Source organism: Trypanosoma theileri, assembly GCF_002087225.1.
Source record: "Trypanosoma theileri isolate Edinburgh chromosome Unknown TM35_Tth_7_V1, whole genome shotgun sequence".
NCBI lineage: Eukaryota > Euglenozoa > Kinetoplastea > Trypanosomatida > Trypanosomatidae > Trypanosoma > Trypanosoma theileri.
Window position 1 is genome coordinate 794,324 of NW_021639849.1, and position 18,878 is coordinate 813,201.

The window sequence follows — 18,878 nt, forward strand, 5'->3', positions numbered from 1 at the left end:
ATATATATATATATATATATATATATGTCTTTTATTCCCACTGATATTGCATTTGCGGCCAGTGTCTGCGTATTACTATTATTATTATTATTATTATTATTTTGATTAATATTATTTTTTTTTTCTGTTTTCTTGACAGTTCTCATTTTTATTCTCTCATTTTCATTTTCTCTTCTTTTTTTTTGCTTGTAGAAGTGCATATGTCATACGCCAAGCCGACCTTTTCCAGCAAACGCCGCGCACGCACTCCTCCACACGACTCCACCGACAAACTCCGTAGTGTAAATAACATGTCCGACACTGCCCATCTCAACAATAATAATAAAAATAATAACAGCCGTCCTGATGCGAAACGCTCCCGCAAGGAGGGCCGCACCGTCCACCACCCGCACGAGGAGGAACTGCGACTCTCGCAGGAGTTCACATCGCAGTGCGATGCCGCGGTGCAGCGGGTGAACGCCCTGCTCGATCGCGCCCAACAACGCGAGGAGCACATCCAACGCACACTGCAGGCGAGTCTCGACCGCTCCCCGCCCCGCCCCGCCAGCCGCTCGCCGCAGTCCAACACCCGCCTCTCCGGCCTCTTCGGCACCCCGCAGGTCCCGCAGGCACCACCGCCAACCCCCGCACACCCCGGAGAGAGTAGCCACAATCGTAACAAGAGCAATAATAATAATAATCAAAATAATAATAATAATGATAATAATAATAATAACAGCGCCACAGAGACAGCCTCCACGACTGGCTGGATAAGTAGAATGCTCTGGGGAGCATCGGAGACACCGGCGTCCCCACTCGCAACAGGCACCACGCCGCTCTCAAAGCAAATGAAGTCGCCGCAGTCGGCGGAGAGTACACGGGGGCAACAACACACACAACAGACGCAGTCGTGCAGTCCCCCGCCCGCCTCACCAGCGGAACAGAATGCCTCGCTGTTGCAGCGCGCCGTGCAACGACTCTCCGGCCGCTTCTCGTCACCACCACCACCACCACCGAAAACAGAAAGTCCACGACGCTCGCGGAAGTCCGTTGCGTTTAAAGAACCCGAAGACTTGGTGACTCTCACACCCCCACGTCCTACTGCAAAGACTTCATCAGATGAAAACCAAAAGGAGGATGTTGAGCCGGCTCCGCGGGGTTCACTGGTGTATCCACCAGCACCACCACCGTCTGCAAAGAAGGAAAGCCGCAGCCGCAGCCGCAGCCCGTCGAGTGAAGATGAAAAGGAACATAAGGGGCCGGATCTTGAAACACCTGATGTAGGTGCTATCATCCGCGAGTTTTCACAGGCACGAGCCCTTCGGGAACTCACCAAGGCGGATTTACTGGCTTACGCCAAACAACACCACATCAATGTATCCATGTCAAGTACGAAGAAGGAGATGTTTGAAGTGGCGCGACGTTTGGCTAAGGATAATGTAGAGAAGGCGAATTAAATGTACGCACGACGCCTCTGGAAAGAGAGAGAGAGGGAGAGGGAGGGAGGTCATGTTGTATTGCGTAAAGTCTAGAGAGAATTAACTGAGTTGCAGAGAAGAAAGGAAAAAGAGGAAAATGAAGATGAAAAAGATTCAAGGTAGAGAACATAACATGGAGGCATAAAACTCAGAATTCTATCAGTAGAGAGAAAGAGAGAGAAAGAGAGGGAGAAAAAAAAAAAAAAAACACAGTCTTTAAGTATGCTTTGTTGGTTGAAGTGATTTTTTTTGTATCACTCTCCTACACTTTCTCTCTCTCTCTCTCTCTGTGCCTTTCAGAGCTTCAATGAACTTGAACAATTCACGAAGCATTTCGGTTGTCACTCTGCCTACTTCTTTGCTTCATCTCTACACATACACTTTTTTTTTTTTTTTTTTAAATTATGGTATTCTCTTTGCTTTTTTTTCTTTTTTTAAATCTTATTATTATTATTCTTATTGCTTCCCAAGAAACCACAATACCCTGGTGGTTAAGTGCGTTTTTTTTTTCTGTTCTGTGGACAGACGTGGGAGTGATTAAAGGACAACAATAAGTAAGAGGTGAATTTTCTATGAGATTGTGGGTACAGTAGAGACGGAGATAATGAGGGAGTCAATGGATAGAAATGTGATACTATGCTGTACTTTTGTACCTCTTTTGTTCTTGTTTGTTGTTGTCGTTGTGTCTTTTTCGCACCTGTTTATTATTATTATTATTATTATTATTATTATTATTATTATTATTATTATTATTATTTTTCATTGTTCCTCTTGAATAGACGTAGAATGTATATCACAGCGGTGAAACGTAAGATATAAAAAAAAAAAAAAGAAACGATCGGAGGACAGATAAAGTAAATGTATGGGATTGTATGTTTCTGTGTGAATATGTTGAATTTTTAAATCTAGAAAGCCGAATAGAGGAAAGGGTGTAAGATGTGGTGTGCAGGGTTATACAGCTTTTATAGAGTTATCCATGCAACTACTTTTTTCTTCACTTTCTTTTTTTTTTTTCGACTGCTTATTCATTCACCCATGCATTTAATACACTTGTGTCTCCTTTTTCATCGCCTGTGTGCACTTTCTTTTACAATCCCCCCTTTTTTTTTTCCTTTTACGACCCCAGCCATTGAGCTGCAGATGCCCAACCACAGATATATACATATAAAATGCAGACAGAGAGAGGAAAAAAAAGAGAGAGATATAGTCCGATAAAAGGAAGAGAGATAGATCTGTATAGGCACAGAAAATCATGGGTTTTCTGTTTGTCTGTATAGAGTGGTGTTATCTCTTTTTCTCTTTTCCTGTTCGTTTTTTTTTTTTTCTTTTGCTTTCTGCTTTCTCTTTTTTTTTCACTTGTTTCATCTACTATTTTTTTTCCCCCTTTCTTCTTTTCTGCATCATTTTCTTTTTTTATTTTCTTGTCTCCGAACTGCACCGGTGTCGCATGTACTTCGTGTAGCCGGGAAGTAGAGTGCAAGTAATACAGAGAGGGAAGGGAAAGTACATTTGGGTCATTTTGAGTGTTTGACAAACACCAGTGAAAGACAAGAAAAGAGAGGAAGTAAAACTTAAAAAAAAAAGGAAAAAAAAAAAAACGACAACGAACAACAACAACAAGAAGGAAGGAGAGGTAAGTGAAAAGTGAGTGTATTGGGTGTGCTGCAGTATAAAGAATTCGCAGTCACTATCCGAAAAAGCTAGTGTTATATATATATATATATATATATATATATATATATTAGTGTAGAGAGAAACAAAAGAGAAAGAGAAGAATACGTAAAACAAACAAAAACAAAAGAAAAGGACGAGAAAAGAAAAAAAAAAAAAAAAAAAAAAGCGAGGGCGATATAGCTGACTGTTAGATAAGAAAGAAAAAAGGGAAAAAAAATGACGGAAGAACCCATGTCGTCTAGCAGGCGTATTCAACTGCTGCGGGAGCGGCTTGAGATGTACAACGCAACGATAGCAGAGGCCATGGGTGTTGTTGCGGGTGTCACCAGTGTAGAGAGAAATGCCGCTCCCACCACCAAAACAACTGCCAAGCAGCGCGTAGACGAGGCGGAGAGTAAAGGCAAAGAGAGCGCACCACGACTGGAACGCGATCTTGCTGCTGAGTTCAGCGCAGCGCGGGCATTCAGCGGTGACTCTCGGCGGTATGAGAAGAGAACAGTGCCCCCACCACCATCACCACCGGAGGAGGCAAAACCAACAAATACAAATACAAATACCACCGCCACCACAACAAGAGTAGTGCCAGCAACTCTGGCAACATCAAGTAGTACAGCTTCCACCTCGGAATTAGACTCCTCTACACTGTTTTCAGATGTTGATGATGAACCATTTGTGAATCCATATCTGAATGAACCAGTTCTACAAGGGGAAAGTGCCGCATATGGGAGTGAGAGTGAACGCAACAAAGAGCAACAACATTCACGGGCCGCAGCATCGAGACCTTTTGATGAAAAAATGAAAAATATTATCCCTCTTGCTTCATCCAGTGGGAGTTCTGCTTCTGAAGGCTCGATATCACCTAACCCATCCTCTGCGATGATGTTTCAAAAACAAAATAAAGAATCAGAAGAATACGAACAACAACAACAACAACAAGATGGAAAAAAAGAGGATTCTAGGGAGGGTAAAACGATAGACGAAGAATCAAAGGAGGAAAACACAGATGAAGATGCGAAGTTACCCTTTGTTAATTTAGAAACCGCATACTACAGACTTACTTTAGCAGAACAAGCACTTCAAAAACTTACTAGTACGCTTGACATTGATCTCTTTCCGCGCTCGCTGCCACAACAGAAACATTCACAACAATTGGCGGATGCCCGTGATAGTCTTCTACGGCGTGAACAAGAGCTGCGCCGCCGCGGCACGAATGGTGTTAGTCTAAACACTATTTATGAAACCAGTGCGGTTAGCGTGGCGCAGCAGGTGCGTCAACTGCTTGCGGACTGCGGGGCCGCCCAGTCGCTCTTTGCCCGCGTGCACGAGCGGCGGGCTGCTGTCGCGGCGAAGGAGGAGTTGCTGAAGCAGCGGCTCAGCGAACTGGAGGCGCGGCAGCGGGAGACGGCGGAGCGGCGGCAGGCACTCGCAACACTTCAGCGCCGCACGGAGCAGCGGGAGTCGCAACTGCAGCAGCGCGAGGCGAATTACCGCCGGGAGTTGGATGCCCACAAGGCACGGGAACAGGCACTGCAGTCGCGGCTCACTGAGGTGGAGGCACTCGGCCGCCGCGCGGCGTCGTGGATGAAAATTCTCGACGAGCGCGACGCCACAACGGCGGCGAAGGAGCGGCGACTGCGGCGTGTGCAGGCGGATTTAGTGCGACGCTCAGAGGAACTGCTCTGCTGCCGCAATGCCCGCAACTCAAAATACACACAGAACCAAAACCAACAAGAACAACAACAACAACAACAGCAGCAGACACGTGTGCCGTCGCGGCGGGCAAGTAGTCCATAGAGGAGGTGATGCGAGAGAAATAGAGGGAAAGAGAGAAAAGGTGGTGTAGGAGGGGTGTGTGAAGGCGATTGGAAGAAAAGGAGAGAGAGAGAGAGAGAGAGAGAGAGAGAGAGAGAGAAAGAGAAAGGGAAGTTTTGGAAGTGTTTGAGTATGAAGAGGAATGAGTAGGGGTGTGTGTGTGTATGGGTGAGGTGTAAATATGTAGCATATATGTATATTTGTATACGTAATGCAAATATGTACAATCCCATGACCCTAGGGTGCAACCTAACACACAAGAGTAGGGAGGGAGAAGCGAATAGAGGGTGATATACGTACATATATTTAGATAAAAGGAATGTGATAGATATAGAAACAGGAAAAAAAAAATAAAAGTAATCAAAAAGAAATGTATACGATAGTATGTTTTTCTTACTTGGAAACATATACTACTTATTTATTTAATTGTACTTTTTCTATTCCGCCAAATTTTTCGTTATCTTTTTATGATACCCCCAAACTTTTCCGTGCTCTTTCTGAGATTTTTTCTTGACAACGTGCTTATTCTCTCTCTTTTTTTTGCTTCCCTTTGCTGGTGTCTATCGTTTTTCGTTATTTTCATCATTCCTGTTTTTCTTTTCCCTTTTCAAACTCACGCAACCCCAGTGACGCGGAATGTGAGTGATTCTCTCACGTCAGAGAGGTGAAGTCCTGTCTTTTTCTTTTTACTCGTAATGCGGGCACATTAGCTTGCTGTTTTCTTTCTTTTTTTTTTTTACTTCTACTACTATTACTATGACTATTACTATTACTATTACATCGATCTCTGTCACTGTTCTCCCATTTTATTTTTCTAGTGTTGGTGTTGGTGGTGTTAGGGACAGTAGTCATAATAACATCCACATCTGCCGCTATTATCCACAGACTCATCCATCCCATTACTTTCTGTTCCCCTGCCTGTTCACACATCCTTGTTTCTTCCTTCCTTTTTTCTTTTTGTTTTCCTTGCTCTCCCTCATAATAATAATAATAATAATAATAAATAAAACCTTCTTTGCCTACCTTAATCACGTCTAATATTCATAGCGACAACCGAGGGCATTACTGTTTTACTGATGCCTGGTCGTGAGAAGGGGCGCCGCCTCGCCCGCAGTACAAATCCACTCGGCGAAGATCTGCACGCCGACCGCTTCGCCAGCGCCAAGCGACTGGCAGCCGAAGACGACACGGCGGGGGACGGCGAGAGTGGCGTTCTGCTCTCGGGCCGCACCGCAAGCCGCATTCTTAAAACTGCACGCCAGCAACTGGAGGTAATCGCCGATGAGGAACAATACAATAACGAGGAGGATGGTGATGACAACAGCAGTGATTCTGGGGTGGCAGAGCTTGAGTGCGAGGAAGGAAACAGCGATATGTACGGGAATAATAATTTTAATGATAATAATAATAATAATGCTTCTGCTGCTGATATCGATGATGATGGCTCAGAAATTATTCTTGAGTATGACGACACAGAGTCAGCAATGTCTGAGATTCCATCAGAGATGGATATGGGAATGGATATGTACGGCATTGATGATGAGGAAGCTCGTCTATTACAGAAGTTCCAGCCACCATCACGTGTGCAGAGTCGCAACTTGGCTGATATGATTATGGAGAAAATTAGGGAACGCGAAGAGGCGCGTAAAACAGGAGATGAACAGCAGGATCAACATATGGAAGGAGCCAGTGTAAGTGAGTGGGAAGAGGAGAAAATAGACCCTCGTGTATCACGTGTATACACCGCTATTGGCAGTATCCTCAAGAACTATAAATCTGGTAAAATACCAAAGGCCTTCAAAGTTTTACCAAATATTAAAAATTGGGAACAATTATTAATGTTAACAAAACCACATGAGTGGTCGCCTCACGCAACATACCAAGCCACCCGTATTTTTGCTGCAAACTTAAATGAACGTATGGCTCAGCGTTTCTACGCTGCAGTATTATTACCCATGACCCATCAGCACATGGCAAACGAAAAGAAACTTCATCCGGCACTTTATATGGCGATTCGAAAGGCACTCTTTAAACCAGTTGCCTTCTTTAAAGGTTTCATTCTTCCTCTGGCGTCAGATGATGAATGTACACTGAAAGAGGCACTTGTTGTGGCCAGTGTGTTACAACGGATGCACCTTCCACCGGTGCCAACTGCAGTAACGATTGTGAAACTTGCACAACAACCCTTTTCTGGTCCCCGTTCAGTCTTACTTCGTGTGCTCATTGATAAAAAGATGGCAATGCCCTACCAAGCTGTGGATGCACTCGTCGCATACTTTCATCGCTTTGTACGTTCACACAGTAAGGAAGATAAACTTCCGGTATTATGGCACCAAACTCTATTGTCTTTCTCTCAACGCTACAAGGGTGATTTCACGGCAGAACAGGTGAGTTTGTTGCAACAGGTTTGCAGTAGACACTTCCATTATCTTATTACCCCTGAGATACGCCGGGAGTTAAATGTTGCTGCAAACACAATCGCTGCAAGAGGTGGTTGATACATATTAAATTCTGAAGACTTTGCCTTTCAAGAGAGTCAAAAAAAAAAAAAAAAAAGTGAGCTAAACCAAAAAAAATGAAATGAAAGAGAAAAACAAAAAGAAAAAAAGAAGAAGGAAGAAGAAAAAAAGAAGGAAGGAAGAAAGAAAAACTATATCTGCGTGTAACAAGTTCTAAGAGTAGGCACATCGTTGATGCCTTTCATTATGATGCCTGATTAAGGATAAGAAAAATATGAATATATTTCTTCTTTTTTTTACCTTTTTTTTTCTTTGGTGTCCTCTATGGCCTAAAAATTTTATTCTCTTTATTCTTATTTTTTTTTTTTTTTTTATTTTCTTTTACAAATACAACAACAAAAAATAAAATATTAGTTGTTGGACCATCTCCAGAGATTTAACGATTCCATTTTGGAACGTGGTCAGTTTGTTAGATTATACAAGGGAAAAGAAACAACAATAGCAGCTACAACAACAACAACCAAAAAGAAAAAAAAAAGTATTCACAGCGAGGAGAGTAAATTAAATAGGGAGTAGGATTGATACACAACTGTTAATGTGGCGTCGTCTTTCGACTTGTGGGTTGTTGGCGTGTGTTTTTTCTCAGCAACGTGGAGCGGCGAGACGTGTACCTCCACCGCTGCCCAATGCACGTGGTACACCACCGCGAGTGGGTGCGGGAGGATTGGGGAAATTGCCTCCACCCCCGCCGCTTCCTGGTGCGGTGGTGACGGTTTCGGGTGGTGCGTTGCCGTGGAAGTCACCGCAGGAGGTTCTCTCCGCACTGATAGAATTTATTCCTACATTTTACGTACCTATTCACTGCGTGGCGGCAATATTGTCGGAGGAGTGTCGCCGACACTTCATTGGCCGTGGTCGCTTTCTCTCCTTCTTGAAGCGCTACCGTTTCTTCTTTGACTTGCGCATTATTGATGGGGTGCGATGTGATGTGAAGTTGCGTGATGACCTTAGTCACCCCCGCCGCGGCGCTGCGGATGAAAAGTTTGTCATGACGGACGTTGGCGATGTCATCACGTACGTGGCGAACCCGGAGTTTATTGTCTCCGTCGAGTCGATTGAGCAGTCGTGCGGCAGTGTGGCGCTGAAGCCGGTGTGTGCGCCGCCGGCGGTGCATGTGCGGCTGGAGGAGCGGGTGCCGGTGCTGGAGCGGCTGAAGGCCCTCGTGCCGCCCGACTTTGCGCTGCTCGACCACGTCGAGGAGACGGTGCCGGAGGACGTCCTCTTCCACCCGTACTTCGACTCGCAGGGCGGACTCGCGGCCATCGCCTCGAAGTTCCCGGAGTTCTTTCAGGTCGTGGAGGGAATGATACGGCGGCGGCCACCGCATCTCGCCCCACTCGCCCTCAACGACTACACTTTGGAGAACTCCCCGCTGCCAGAGGTGGCAGAGCTGGTGCGGAAGGAGGTCTGCTGCAGCGATATTCCACAGTGGGTCAATATCACATCCATCTATGAACAACTCACAAGACAACAGAAACAACAGATTAAGAAGGAATTTAAGAGTTTCGCCGGGTTCCTGCGGGCACATGGACGTGCGGTCTCCCTTTCACAGGATATGTTGCAGGTGGCACGGTGGATTCCACAACAAAGCAAGACATCATCCTCAACCTCATCAACTTCAACATCATCATCATCATCATCATCATCATCCAATGTATCAGGGGATGTACCTGATAATCTAGAAGGTGGATCTTCTACTGAAGGGAGTAGTAATACCGTTACGGATAAAGTATCAACACCTGCTGTACGTATACAGTATGAATATACACATATACATATCGTAAATGAATTATTTGATAAATTTCCACCAAATCGTACACTTAATCTGGAGGAATTTTTGGCTCTTGTGACACCAGAAATGCTACCTTCCTTACCAAAGAAGGTACTGCCTTGGATTTCTTCGTACCCATCATATTTTGTTGTAGATGATCCTATGGAGAAGGATCCCAAAAAGGCTCGTATACGACGTGCTTCTGACCGTCAACCACTAGATATAGCGTTAGAGTTGTACCAATGTATTCCAGAGGAAGGTATTACAGAAACGGAACTCCTCTTAAAACTACCTGAGGTACATCGAGAGTATGTGAAACGAATAGGTCTACAACATATTGTGAATTCTCTTCCTGAATGGCTCGCTCTCTCTGAAACTAAAGATGGAGTAGTGGGAGGAAAGAAGCAATTACTGCTAAAGCGACTACAGACAGAGGTGGATTTAGAACGTGCGATTCACTCGGAAGAGTCTAAATTGTCTAGTAGTGATGATAAGGTTTTGCCGACAGAACTAAAAGGGGAGGATATAGAGCGACGTTGGCCCAAACTAAAGTATGAAGGTACTATGAGTCAACAACAACAACAGGATAGGCAAAGACAAAAGCAACATCAACAACGACAAGGGGTACGATCACCTCAACGCTGGGGAGGAAATAATTTCTAGTCAGAAATAAATTCTTCTTTGTTGTTTTTTTTTTTGTTTGTTTTTTCTCTGCTACTATTCTTACCACAATGGATACGGAGTATATTTAACATTTCTCACAATGAAAGGCGCATAAAACATATTTGCATTCCTTAGATGAACGATGATAATATATATATATATATATATATATATATATATATATATAATAACAATAATTGTTTCTTTAACTATTGTATCATAAAGTGATCTAACCACGTTTATATAATTATAATTTATTTAGATTATTTTTATTTAACTTTATTTTTTATTTTATTCATTGTTTCGCTTAACAAAGCAAAGCGCATATTGAGAAGCAAGTGATTATTCTGTATCTCTTTTAGAAGGGACACAGTAATATACAAACAAAATAAAGAAGGAAAACAACAACACATCAAGAAGCAAAAAAAAAAAAAAACAAAAGGAAATAATAAAAAGAAAAAAAAAACTTAAGAAGAAAATGTCGGATTCCCCGAAACCAGCGACCCCTGAGTCCCAGGGAGAACCCAATGGAGCTGCAACTACCAAGAACGCCGAAAAGAAACAAGCAAAACAGAATGAGAAGGAAGCCCGAAAGGCAGCACGTCTGGCTGAAGAGGCCGCACGTGCAGCAGAGAAGGCAGCTCTTCTAGCCAAGTATGCTGATGTTTTTGGCACTGCCCCACTTTTACAGTCTACAAAGTACGGCTCTACGAAGTTTAGTGAAATCTCTTCATTGTCAAGAGAACGTATAGGTGAGGTGGTAACACTTCGTGCCCGTGTGGACACAACACGCAAGAAGGGTAAGTTGGCCTTTATGGTATTACGTGATGGGGTACATTCCGTTCAGGCTATGGCCGCTGTTGCAGAGGATGTTCCTAAGGAGATGGTGGATTTTATTGGTCAGATCCCATGTGAGTCTGTTGTGGATGTTGAGGGAACAGTGTGTGGTGTGGAGCAGCCCATCACTGCCACTTCACAACAAGATATTGAGTTAAAGATCAGTAAGATTCATATTGTAAGCGAGTCACAGCGTGTACTTCCCTTTACATTGGAGGATGCCTCACGTCCTGAAGATGCAGAAGGTATTAAGATTAATTTTGATACTCGTCTTGCTTGCCGTTGGTTGGATCTCCGTACTCCAGCTTCAAATGCCATTTTCAAGATGCAATCAAGGGTGGGACAATACTTCCGTCAGTTCCTTATTGATAATGACTTTGTGGAGATTCACTCACCTAAAATTATTGCTGCTGCAAGTGAAGGTGGTGCAAATGTATTCAAACTTGGATACTTTAATCGTGATGCATACTTGGCCCAATCTCCTCAGTTATATAAACAAATGGCTTTACAAGGAGATCTTAAGCGTGTTTTTGAAGTAGCACCTGTGTTTCGCGCAGAAAACAGTAATACACATCGTCATTTAACAGAGTTTGTTGGTTTGGATGTGGAAATGCGTATTAATGAACATTATTATGAAGTACTTGATACAGCAGAGGAACTCTTCTCTTACATGTTTGCACAACTTGCAAAACATACAGAGGAACTTTCAGCTATTGCAAAACAATACCCATTTGAACCTCTGGTATGGCATATCACACCAGAACGAATGAAAGAGCTTGGAATAGGTATTATCGAAGATGGAGTGGAACCTACAGATGTATTTAAGGGTCGTGTGCGCAATAATAATATTCGTATGCTTCGTCTTAACTATCCACACTGTATTGAATTATTAAATACCGTGTTGGAAGAGAAACTGGCACCAACAGATGATATTAATACCACTAATGAGAAACTGCTAGGAAAGTTGGTGAAGGAACGTTATGGTGTGGACTTCTTTATCTCTGACCGCTTCCCTTCAAGCGTAAGACCATTTTATACCATGCCATGCCCGGATGATGCGCTCTTCACGAACTCATACGATATGTTTATCCGCGGTGAGGAGATATCCAGCGGTGCACAGCGTATTCACGACTCTGCACTGCTGCTAAAACGTGCGGAATCCCTCGGTGTGGACTTGACGCCCATCAGCGATTACGTGAATTCCTTCCGTCTTGGCGCGTGGCCGCACGGTGGCTTTGGTGTTGGATTGGAGCGGGTGGTGATGTTGTATCTCGGTCTACACAATGTGCGGCTCGTCTCTCTCTTCCCACGTGACCCGCAGCGTGTAACACCCTAAGATCCACTTACTTTTGATCTTTTTTTTTTTTTTCTATGTTTGTTTGTTTGTTCTTCTTTTTTTTTTTTTTTCTTTCTTTTTATTATTATTATTATTATTATGGAGGTTATTGTTTAATGGCAATACCACAATCATATTTTTCTTTTTTTTTTTTGTTTAAAATTGTTTTTTTTTCCCTTTTATAGGGGGTCATTTTTTTTTTTTTTTCTTGTCCTTAAAAAAGGAAAAAAAAATTCTTCTTCTTCTGTTGTAAATATGCACATTATCTCTTTTTTTTTTTCTGTTGTTTATCCCTTTCTGATTCCTGAGGGAATTAAGGAGGTGTGGGGTAATGGGAACAGAAGGTGCAACTGGGAGAGATAAAGACATGAAGAGAAGGAAATTGAGAAAAGAAAAGAAAAGAAGAGAAGGACGGAGAAGAGAAAAAGAAAGAAAGAAATAAAGAATGGAAGAGAACAACAACGGTCATATCAGCAGCCAAAATGGGGCTATACAAGGGAAGAGGAGAGTGTGTATCCCTGTAAGTATTTGTTAAGAAGAACATATGATGGGAAGAAATGGAGATGGCAATATTCGCCAGAAGATGCATTAACTTAAAAAAAAAAAAAAAAACATCGTTGAAGAATATCTATTGTATCACTTGATATCTGTATGAATCAACATGCGGTCTTGCATTTCTGTAAAACACACACACACACACACACACACACAATCCTATTATTCTTTCTTTTCACTTTTATTTGCGTATGTGTATCTCATTTTTCGTTTCTTTTCTTTTTCTTTTTTTGGCTATTTTTACTATTTGCTAGTTGTCGCTCTCTGGAATAGAAGAATTCGTTCGCACGTACTTATTTTCAACACTCTGCGCACGCAGCTGTCCGGAGAGTATAGGCTGAATCGCCGCGTGTGCCCTTGAAAGCTTGGTTGACGAGAGAAAGAGAGGAAGAAACAGGGGAAAAGAGAAGACCATAGCAGTAACAGGAATAAATAATATAACAATAATATAAGAATAATAAAAATAAAAGAAAGAAGGAAATATTTTAAAAAAAAAAAAAAGAGAGTCTCTCAAAGGGGAAAAATATCTATTCATATTCGTACACACACATACATACGTACGTACATCACGGTGCTCACACAAAGAGGCTTACTAAACGCTTAACTAAAGAAAAAAAAAATTATATATATATTATTTAAACTTTCAAATATACTTGTGATCATCCAGTGATACTTCAAATGAGGGCAGACGTGAAGGAGTACATCCCATCATGGGCCCGCAAGTCTGCACCGGCTGCATCCACCGCCCCAACACCACCAACAGCCGCACCGGCCCCACAGAAGAGTGGATTCACAACATCCATGACTTCTACGAATGTGATCACAATACATAATAGCTCCACTGGGGGCGGTACCCCAATCTACATGCCAACTACACACACACACACGGCCGGTGGATTGCCTATGCGTAGCCCAACAGCGGCATTACGGTTTCCAACTCGTATGAGTCCCATGCACGCACCGTTTCCACCTGTGTCATCAACGATGAATCCAGATGCGAAGGACTTTATTCCACATCTATCAGGTGCCAACTCACTCGCACCACTGCCAACATCAACAGCTGAATTGGCAGAGGAACAAGAACGTCAGCAGAAACAGCAAAGCAGATCTCCTGTAAATGCGAAATGGACAAACAGTACAGCAAAGAACAGTGATACACACCCAACAATGTCACCTGCATTTAAGGCTAGTTTCACACCTCCTGTTGCCCCAATTGTTGTGGAAAAATCAGAAGAGGAAATTATAGAAATTAGCAAGCGAAGCGAACTCAAAGTGGGAGCCCCTGCATTTGTACCTCGTCGTACACTAAACCGTATTCTTATCACTAAACCATCCCCATCTTCACAAGCACAATCATCAAGTCATATGCCACTTGGAGATGTTTGGTGCCTCTTCTTTCTACCTGCTAGTGGCGGGGAAAGTATACGGGAGAATACATATGATCCTACACACGTTTTCAGCGTAGATTCTGTTCCCACCTTCTGGAAAATATTTAACAATGTTGCACAACCAACAGATATGAATTATGGTACTGTATACTTTTTCCGAGATGGAATTAATCCTAAATGGGAGGATCCTGGAAACCGAGATGGTGGTATTGTAAAGCTGAAAGTACCTTCTGAGTCTATTAACGATGCGTGGGTCTTATTGCTCTGTCGAACAATTGGAGAATCATGGTCAAAGTCAGTTCGAAACACTGTAAATGGTGTGGCTCTCAAAGTACGAGAGCGTGCATACCTGCTAGAAGTGTGGGTAACACAACAAACACCTGAGTTAATGGCAGACCTCAGTGAATTGATGCAGCCATTACTTGGTGAAGCTTTTTCAGTCTTGTACTCACCTCACTCGGTGACACAGGAACGAGCAGCAGCAGTAGCAGCTGCATTGGCTGAAAAGGAGAAGAAAAATAGGAACAATCGTCGTCGTTGGTAAAGAGGATGTGTAGTTGTGTGTAATGTAATGTATGCATATATATATATATATGTTTGGGTTTGAAATATTCATCTTTATGAATACACACATACACATACACATTGTATGTCATTATAAATATGTGTAAGGGTATTTTTCCCTAATAATGCAGAAGTTCTACTGAAAAGGGGAACTCTGTTTATATATATTATATTTTATTGTCTTTGTGTACATACATGGCATATATACACACATATTCAAACACATCACTGTTCACTCGTCGTCTCCTATTGACGCGTAATACCTTTGCGTTTAAGAGTAGAACAAATGAATCCTAAGAGTAGGGGTGGTGATTTCCTTGCGACTTATCAGAAACGTTAATTAAATACCGAGAGGACCTCCTTTAAGCAATGAGAAACATATGGAAATGATAACGGAAACAGAAAAAAAAAAAAAGAAAAAAAAAAAGAGGAAACAAAAGAAAGGAAAAAAAAAAAAAAATGCATGGGAACAATATTGCTTGTAGGAGCTTTGATCTCTGTTAAAGTGAGGACCCATCCTCAGAGAACCATGAAGAGAAGAGAAGAGAAGAAAAAAAAAGGAATAAACGAAAAATGAACGTGAAGGAAACAAGGAGGATGACACATCCCATCGCCCTTTAATCCTCTACCCACCGCTTATCAGACACTCCAGTAGCCGATGAGGTGCAGTACTGGGTTAATAAGGATCAAATGATAATGGTTGAATTGCAAATACATGTGTTACTATAACTACAAAAGTTACTCATAACTCTTCGTGCGTGTGTGTTTTCTTTTTTTTTTCCTCTTCTTATTATTGTTATCGTTCTTATTGTTGTTATTGTTATGATTTATTTATTTTTCTAATTCATACTAGTTAGTAGGGATGCTAAGACGCCCTCTGTTTTCACGGGTCTTCACTACCTGCAGAAGTCGACTTCTTCGGCAACGACAGTGTAATGCATTTGATCCCATTGCCAGCACCACGCGAGGCATCGCCTCTCTTGCGCTTTCCCCAACATCTCTCCGCTGCAAAGATGTGCGCCGTGGCGATCGCGGGGACTCGCGCCGCTTGACATTTGAAGAGCGGGCAGAGCGCCGCACGGGGAAGTCGCGTGAACAAAAAGTTGCGAAGGAGAATTTGTTGCAGGAGGCGGAAACGGTCGTCAACGAGGATGTGCCGGAGGAGCTCGAGCATGTCTATATGCAACACTTTGAGAGGGCCAATGTGAGTGCGATGAAGGTGCTGAATATGGCCAAGTGTCTCGAACTGCTCGAAGTGGATGTTGGGGGCGGCCGCAAAGTCCCGCTGGCGAAAGTGGCACATGTTGTCAAGACGGGCAACGCCACACTTGAGGTGGTGCCGCAAACCGCAAGTTTCGCCAGCGCCATTCTGCAGCGCGTGACCCGCTTCGACAGCACACTGCGAGTGACGAAGGAACAGCAGAAGATACGCGTCGCACTGCCGCCCATCACAACTGGCAGGCGAGACCGTGCGGTGGCGGAGATTGAGGCGCAGTGCAGTGCATTCCGCCTAAAGGCAAAGAGCGTGCGGGCACACGCCACACGGGCATTGCAGGACGCTGGCCTCGACGAGAGCGCCGTGCGGGAACTGCAGACGCGATTAGACGAAAACGTGAACGCCTTCACAGAGGAGAAGGTGGCAGAGTTGCAGCAACTCGCGGAAGATGTGACGTCTATGGGAGTTGACGAGTCGGATGTTGGTGTGTAGCAATAGGTGGTACACAATGTGTCTCTGTGTGTTTGGCGAGAATATTAATTGATTTGTTTTAATAGTGTAAATTTGTGGTTTCATTTTTCAATATTAATATTTTTTTTTTAATATTTTTATGTTGTTCTCTTTCATTGTTTCTTTTTTTCGTTTTTAAGGTTTCTACGACAAGACTTCCAAACAGTAATGCGTTTTTTTTTGGTCTTGACTACATTTGTGCTGTTGCTGCTATTTCAGTGCGTCAGGAGTTCTTTGGCAGTAACGGAGTACCATCATTGTATCCATGACAAGATTTCTGGTTTCTATGAAGACCCTAAGTCCCGTAAAGAAGTATCTCATGAGGTTAAGGTAATTGAAACGGAGAGTGGGAATCAGGAGTTGCCTCAGAGGTCAGCGCCAAACAAGGAGTGGAACCCCATCCGCATTGAGGTTTTTACCCATGATTTGGAAAAGCAAGGACGATACTGTGCTAAAAAGGGTGAAGAAGTCAAGATTGATGTTTTTAATAGCAAACATACATGCACTGAGGAGGATGTTTTGACACCTGAAAAGAAGAATATTCTTGTTAATACGATCCTCAAGGAAGCAGTAAAACTACATTCTGACCGTCTGCGTGTGGAACGGTTGAAAGGTCCACTTGTTGTGCCAAAGTTCGGTGTCGGTACTAAATGTGCTACGTTTACGGTGCCCGATAAACACCACACTGATGGTGTACCAGATGTAGACATGGTGTTGTATGTTTCTGCTCGCCCATCAAAGTATTCGGGCTCATTTGCGTGGGCACTAACATGCGCCACGTTGGGAAATGAAACTGCGCGTGGCCGTTCTGTGGTTGGTGTGATGAATTATGCACCAAAGTATATTTTGGCCACGGCCCAGCGAGTCCGCGTTGCTGCACACGAGATTGCACATGTCCTTGGTTTCAGTGTGAGTGAGATGGACAGACTTAAAATGATAAAGGATCTGGGTGAAGTTCGTGGGAGAGAAAAGCTCTATGTTGTGTCGTCCCCAAATACGTTAAGAGAGACGAGGTCGCATTATAATTGTAACACTACTAAAGGTATGTTATTGGAGGATCAGACCTTATCAGTAACTAAGGTGATTGATGGTCAACGCGATGCATCTCACCCCCGACTACCACCAAATTCTCTCATTGCACCTCACTTAGGTGGACCAGGATCACCGTTACATGGATCGTTAATCTCTTCTTCACCACTACGTGATTCACTTGATGATCCACTTCCTCGGTTATTGCAACCACACGAAAAACCTCCAACAATGGAGGGGGGTGAAACTCTACACACAACTCAACTCGGACAATCCTTAAATTCTAGAAGAGACACCACCATACAAGAAAACACAAGAAATACAGTTGAGCCAAATGATGCTGATATAATGAACCAACTCAAAAAAGAAGGAAAAATTATCGGTGTGGAAAGGCACCACTATGTGGATAATTTGTTTAAACATCGATCTCACTGGAAACGTCACAACGCGAAAGATGAACTTATGGCTGGTGTTGTTGGCGCTGGATATTACACTGCACTGACAATGGCTTTCTTTGCGGATATGGGCTACTACAAGGTGGAATGGAGCAAGGCAGAACCGATGAGTTGGGGCAATCAATCCGGTTGTAAATTACTGGATGATAAGTGTGTGAACAACGGCAAGACTGAATACACCGAAATGTTCTGTACCACTGAGCACACCGACAAAACATTATTACAGTGCACCTCTGACCGTCATGCATTGGGTACATGCTTACTTCAAGAACTAAAACATACACCTTATTATAGGGGTACTACTTCGCCGTATCTATATTTCGAAAAAGGGCATTGGGGTAGTCCAGAGGGTGAGCTTATGGATTACTGTCCCTTCATCACAGCAAACAATGACAACTGGTGTACAGATGGAATCGCAGATAAGATGCCTGGAAGTGTTATTGCACCAAATTCACGGTGTGTGAAGGGTGTGGGACTGAAGGTGAATGAAAAGAACATTGGCGATGTGTGTGTGAACGTGTCGTGCAAGTACAATGTGGTGAGTGTGAAGTACAAGGGGAACGAAAAGTGGCATCTCTGTGCTGAGGGGACCAAACTGGAGGTGAACACAAATGAACTGAAGGGCCAAATTGTGTGTCCCAAATACGCAGATGTGTGCAACACCATCAACGTGACACTCGATGAGTTGGAGGGCCCACCGCCACCACCAGAACCGGGAATACAGTCAAATACACCGGGGGCAAAATCTCCCACCGGTGCTGAGGGCCAAGGCACTGCAGTGGGTACTGGAACGACCACTACTAACACCGGTACTACGACCCCCACCAATCAGAACCCTGGTACTCCCAACAGCAACGCTAACAGTGCCACAGCCACAGGCAATACTGCTGCAATCGACAACAATGTTACTATTCAAATCTCCCACACAGATGGTGTCGCTGCCCCCGCTGCTGCTCTCTTTGGCACGTTTGTGTGTCTCCTACTGATCACCACGATGGTGGCTGTGTCCTGAACCGATACTTTGCTGTGATCGTAGTTGTTTGGCTACTGTGAATGGACACATTAAACTAATGATTTTTCTTTATCTTTTTT

The 18,878-nt window shown here is 43.4% G+C and overlaps 8 protein-coding genes across 8 annotated transcripts; all 8 read left to right on the forward strand.

Moving 5' to 3' along the window:
* Window positions 1-200: 200 nt before the first annotated feature.
* On the forward strand, window positions 201-1,436 carry TM35_000074560 (uncharacterized protein; the record flags this gene model as incomplete). Its single annotated transcript, XM_029023902.1, has 1 exon — window positions 201-1,436. One exon carries the CDS (start codon window positions 201-203, stop codon window positions 1,434-1,436), a length of 1,236 nt encoding a protein of 411 aa, XP_028885098.1.
* A 1,911-nt stretch (window positions 1,437-3,347) lies between these two features.
* On the forward strand, window positions 3,348-4,925 carry TM35_000074570 (uncharacterized protein; the record flags this gene model as incomplete). Its single annotated transcript, XM_029023903.1, has 1 exon — window positions 3,348-4,925. One exon carries the CDS (start codon window positions 3,348-3,350, stop codon window positions 4,923-4,925), a length of 1,578 nt encoding a protein of 525 aa, XP_028885099.1.
* A 1,094-nt stretch (window positions 4,926-6,019) lies between these two features.
* TM35_000074580 (putative bystin) lies at window positions 6,020-7,441 on the forward strand (the record flags this gene model as incomplete). The annotated part of the gene is made up of 1 exon (XM_029023904.1): window positions 6,020-7,441. The coding sequence occupies one exon, from the start codon at window positions 6,020-6,022 to the stop codon at window positions 7,439-7,441; it is 1,422 nt and encodes a 473-aa protein (XP_028885100.1).
* A 556-nt stretch (window positions 7,442-7,997) lies between these two features.
* TM35_000074590 (uncharacterized protein) lies at window positions 7,998-9,896 on the forward strand (the record flags this gene model as incomplete). Its single annotated transcript, XM_029023905.1, has 1 exon — window positions 7,998-9,896. The coding sequence occupies one exon, from the start codon at window positions 7,998-8,000 to the stop codon at window positions 9,894-9,896; it is 1,899 nt and encodes a 632-aa protein (XP_028885101.1).
* A 478-nt stretch (window positions 9,897-10,374) lies between these two features.
* TM35_000074600 (aspartyl-tRNA synthetase) lies at window positions 10,375-12,069 on the forward strand (the record flags this gene model as incomplete). The annotated part of the gene is made up of 1 exon (XM_029023906.1): window positions 10,375-12,069. One exon carries the CDS (start codon window positions 10,375-10,377, stop codon window positions 12,067-12,069), a length of 1,695 nt encoding a protein of 564 aa, XP_028885102.1.
* Window positions 12,070-13,302: 1,233 nt separating this feature from the next.
* On the forward strand, window positions 13,303-14,556 carry TM35_000074610 (eukaryotic translation initiation factor 4E; the record flags this gene model as incomplete). Its single annotated transcript, XM_029023907.1, has 1 exon — window positions 13,303-14,556. The coding sequence occupies one exon, from the start codon at window positions 13,303-13,305 to the stop codon at window positions 14,554-14,556; it is 1,254 nt and encodes a 417-aa protein (XP_028885103.1).
* An 882-nt stretch (window positions 14,557-15,438) lies between these two features.
* On the forward strand, window positions 15,439-16,284 carry TM35_000074620 (ribosome recycling factor; the record flags this gene model as incomplete). Its single annotated transcript, XM_029023908.1, has 1 exon — window positions 15,439-16,284. The coding sequence occupies one exon, from the start codon at window positions 15,439-15,441 to the stop codon at window positions 16,282-16,284; it is 846 nt and encodes a 281-aa protein (XP_028885104.1).
* Window positions 16,285-16,470: 186 nt separating this feature from the next.
* Window positions 16,471-18,798, forward strand: TM35_000074630 (surface protease GP63; the record flags this gene model as incomplete). Its single annotated transcript, XM_029023909.1, has 1 exon — window positions 16,471-18,798. The coding sequence occupies one exon, from the start codon at window positions 16,471-16,473 to the stop codon at window positions 18,796-18,798; it is 2,328 nt and encodes a 775-aa protein (XP_028885105.1).
* Between the last annotated feature and the right edge of the window lie 80 nt (window positions 18,799-18,878).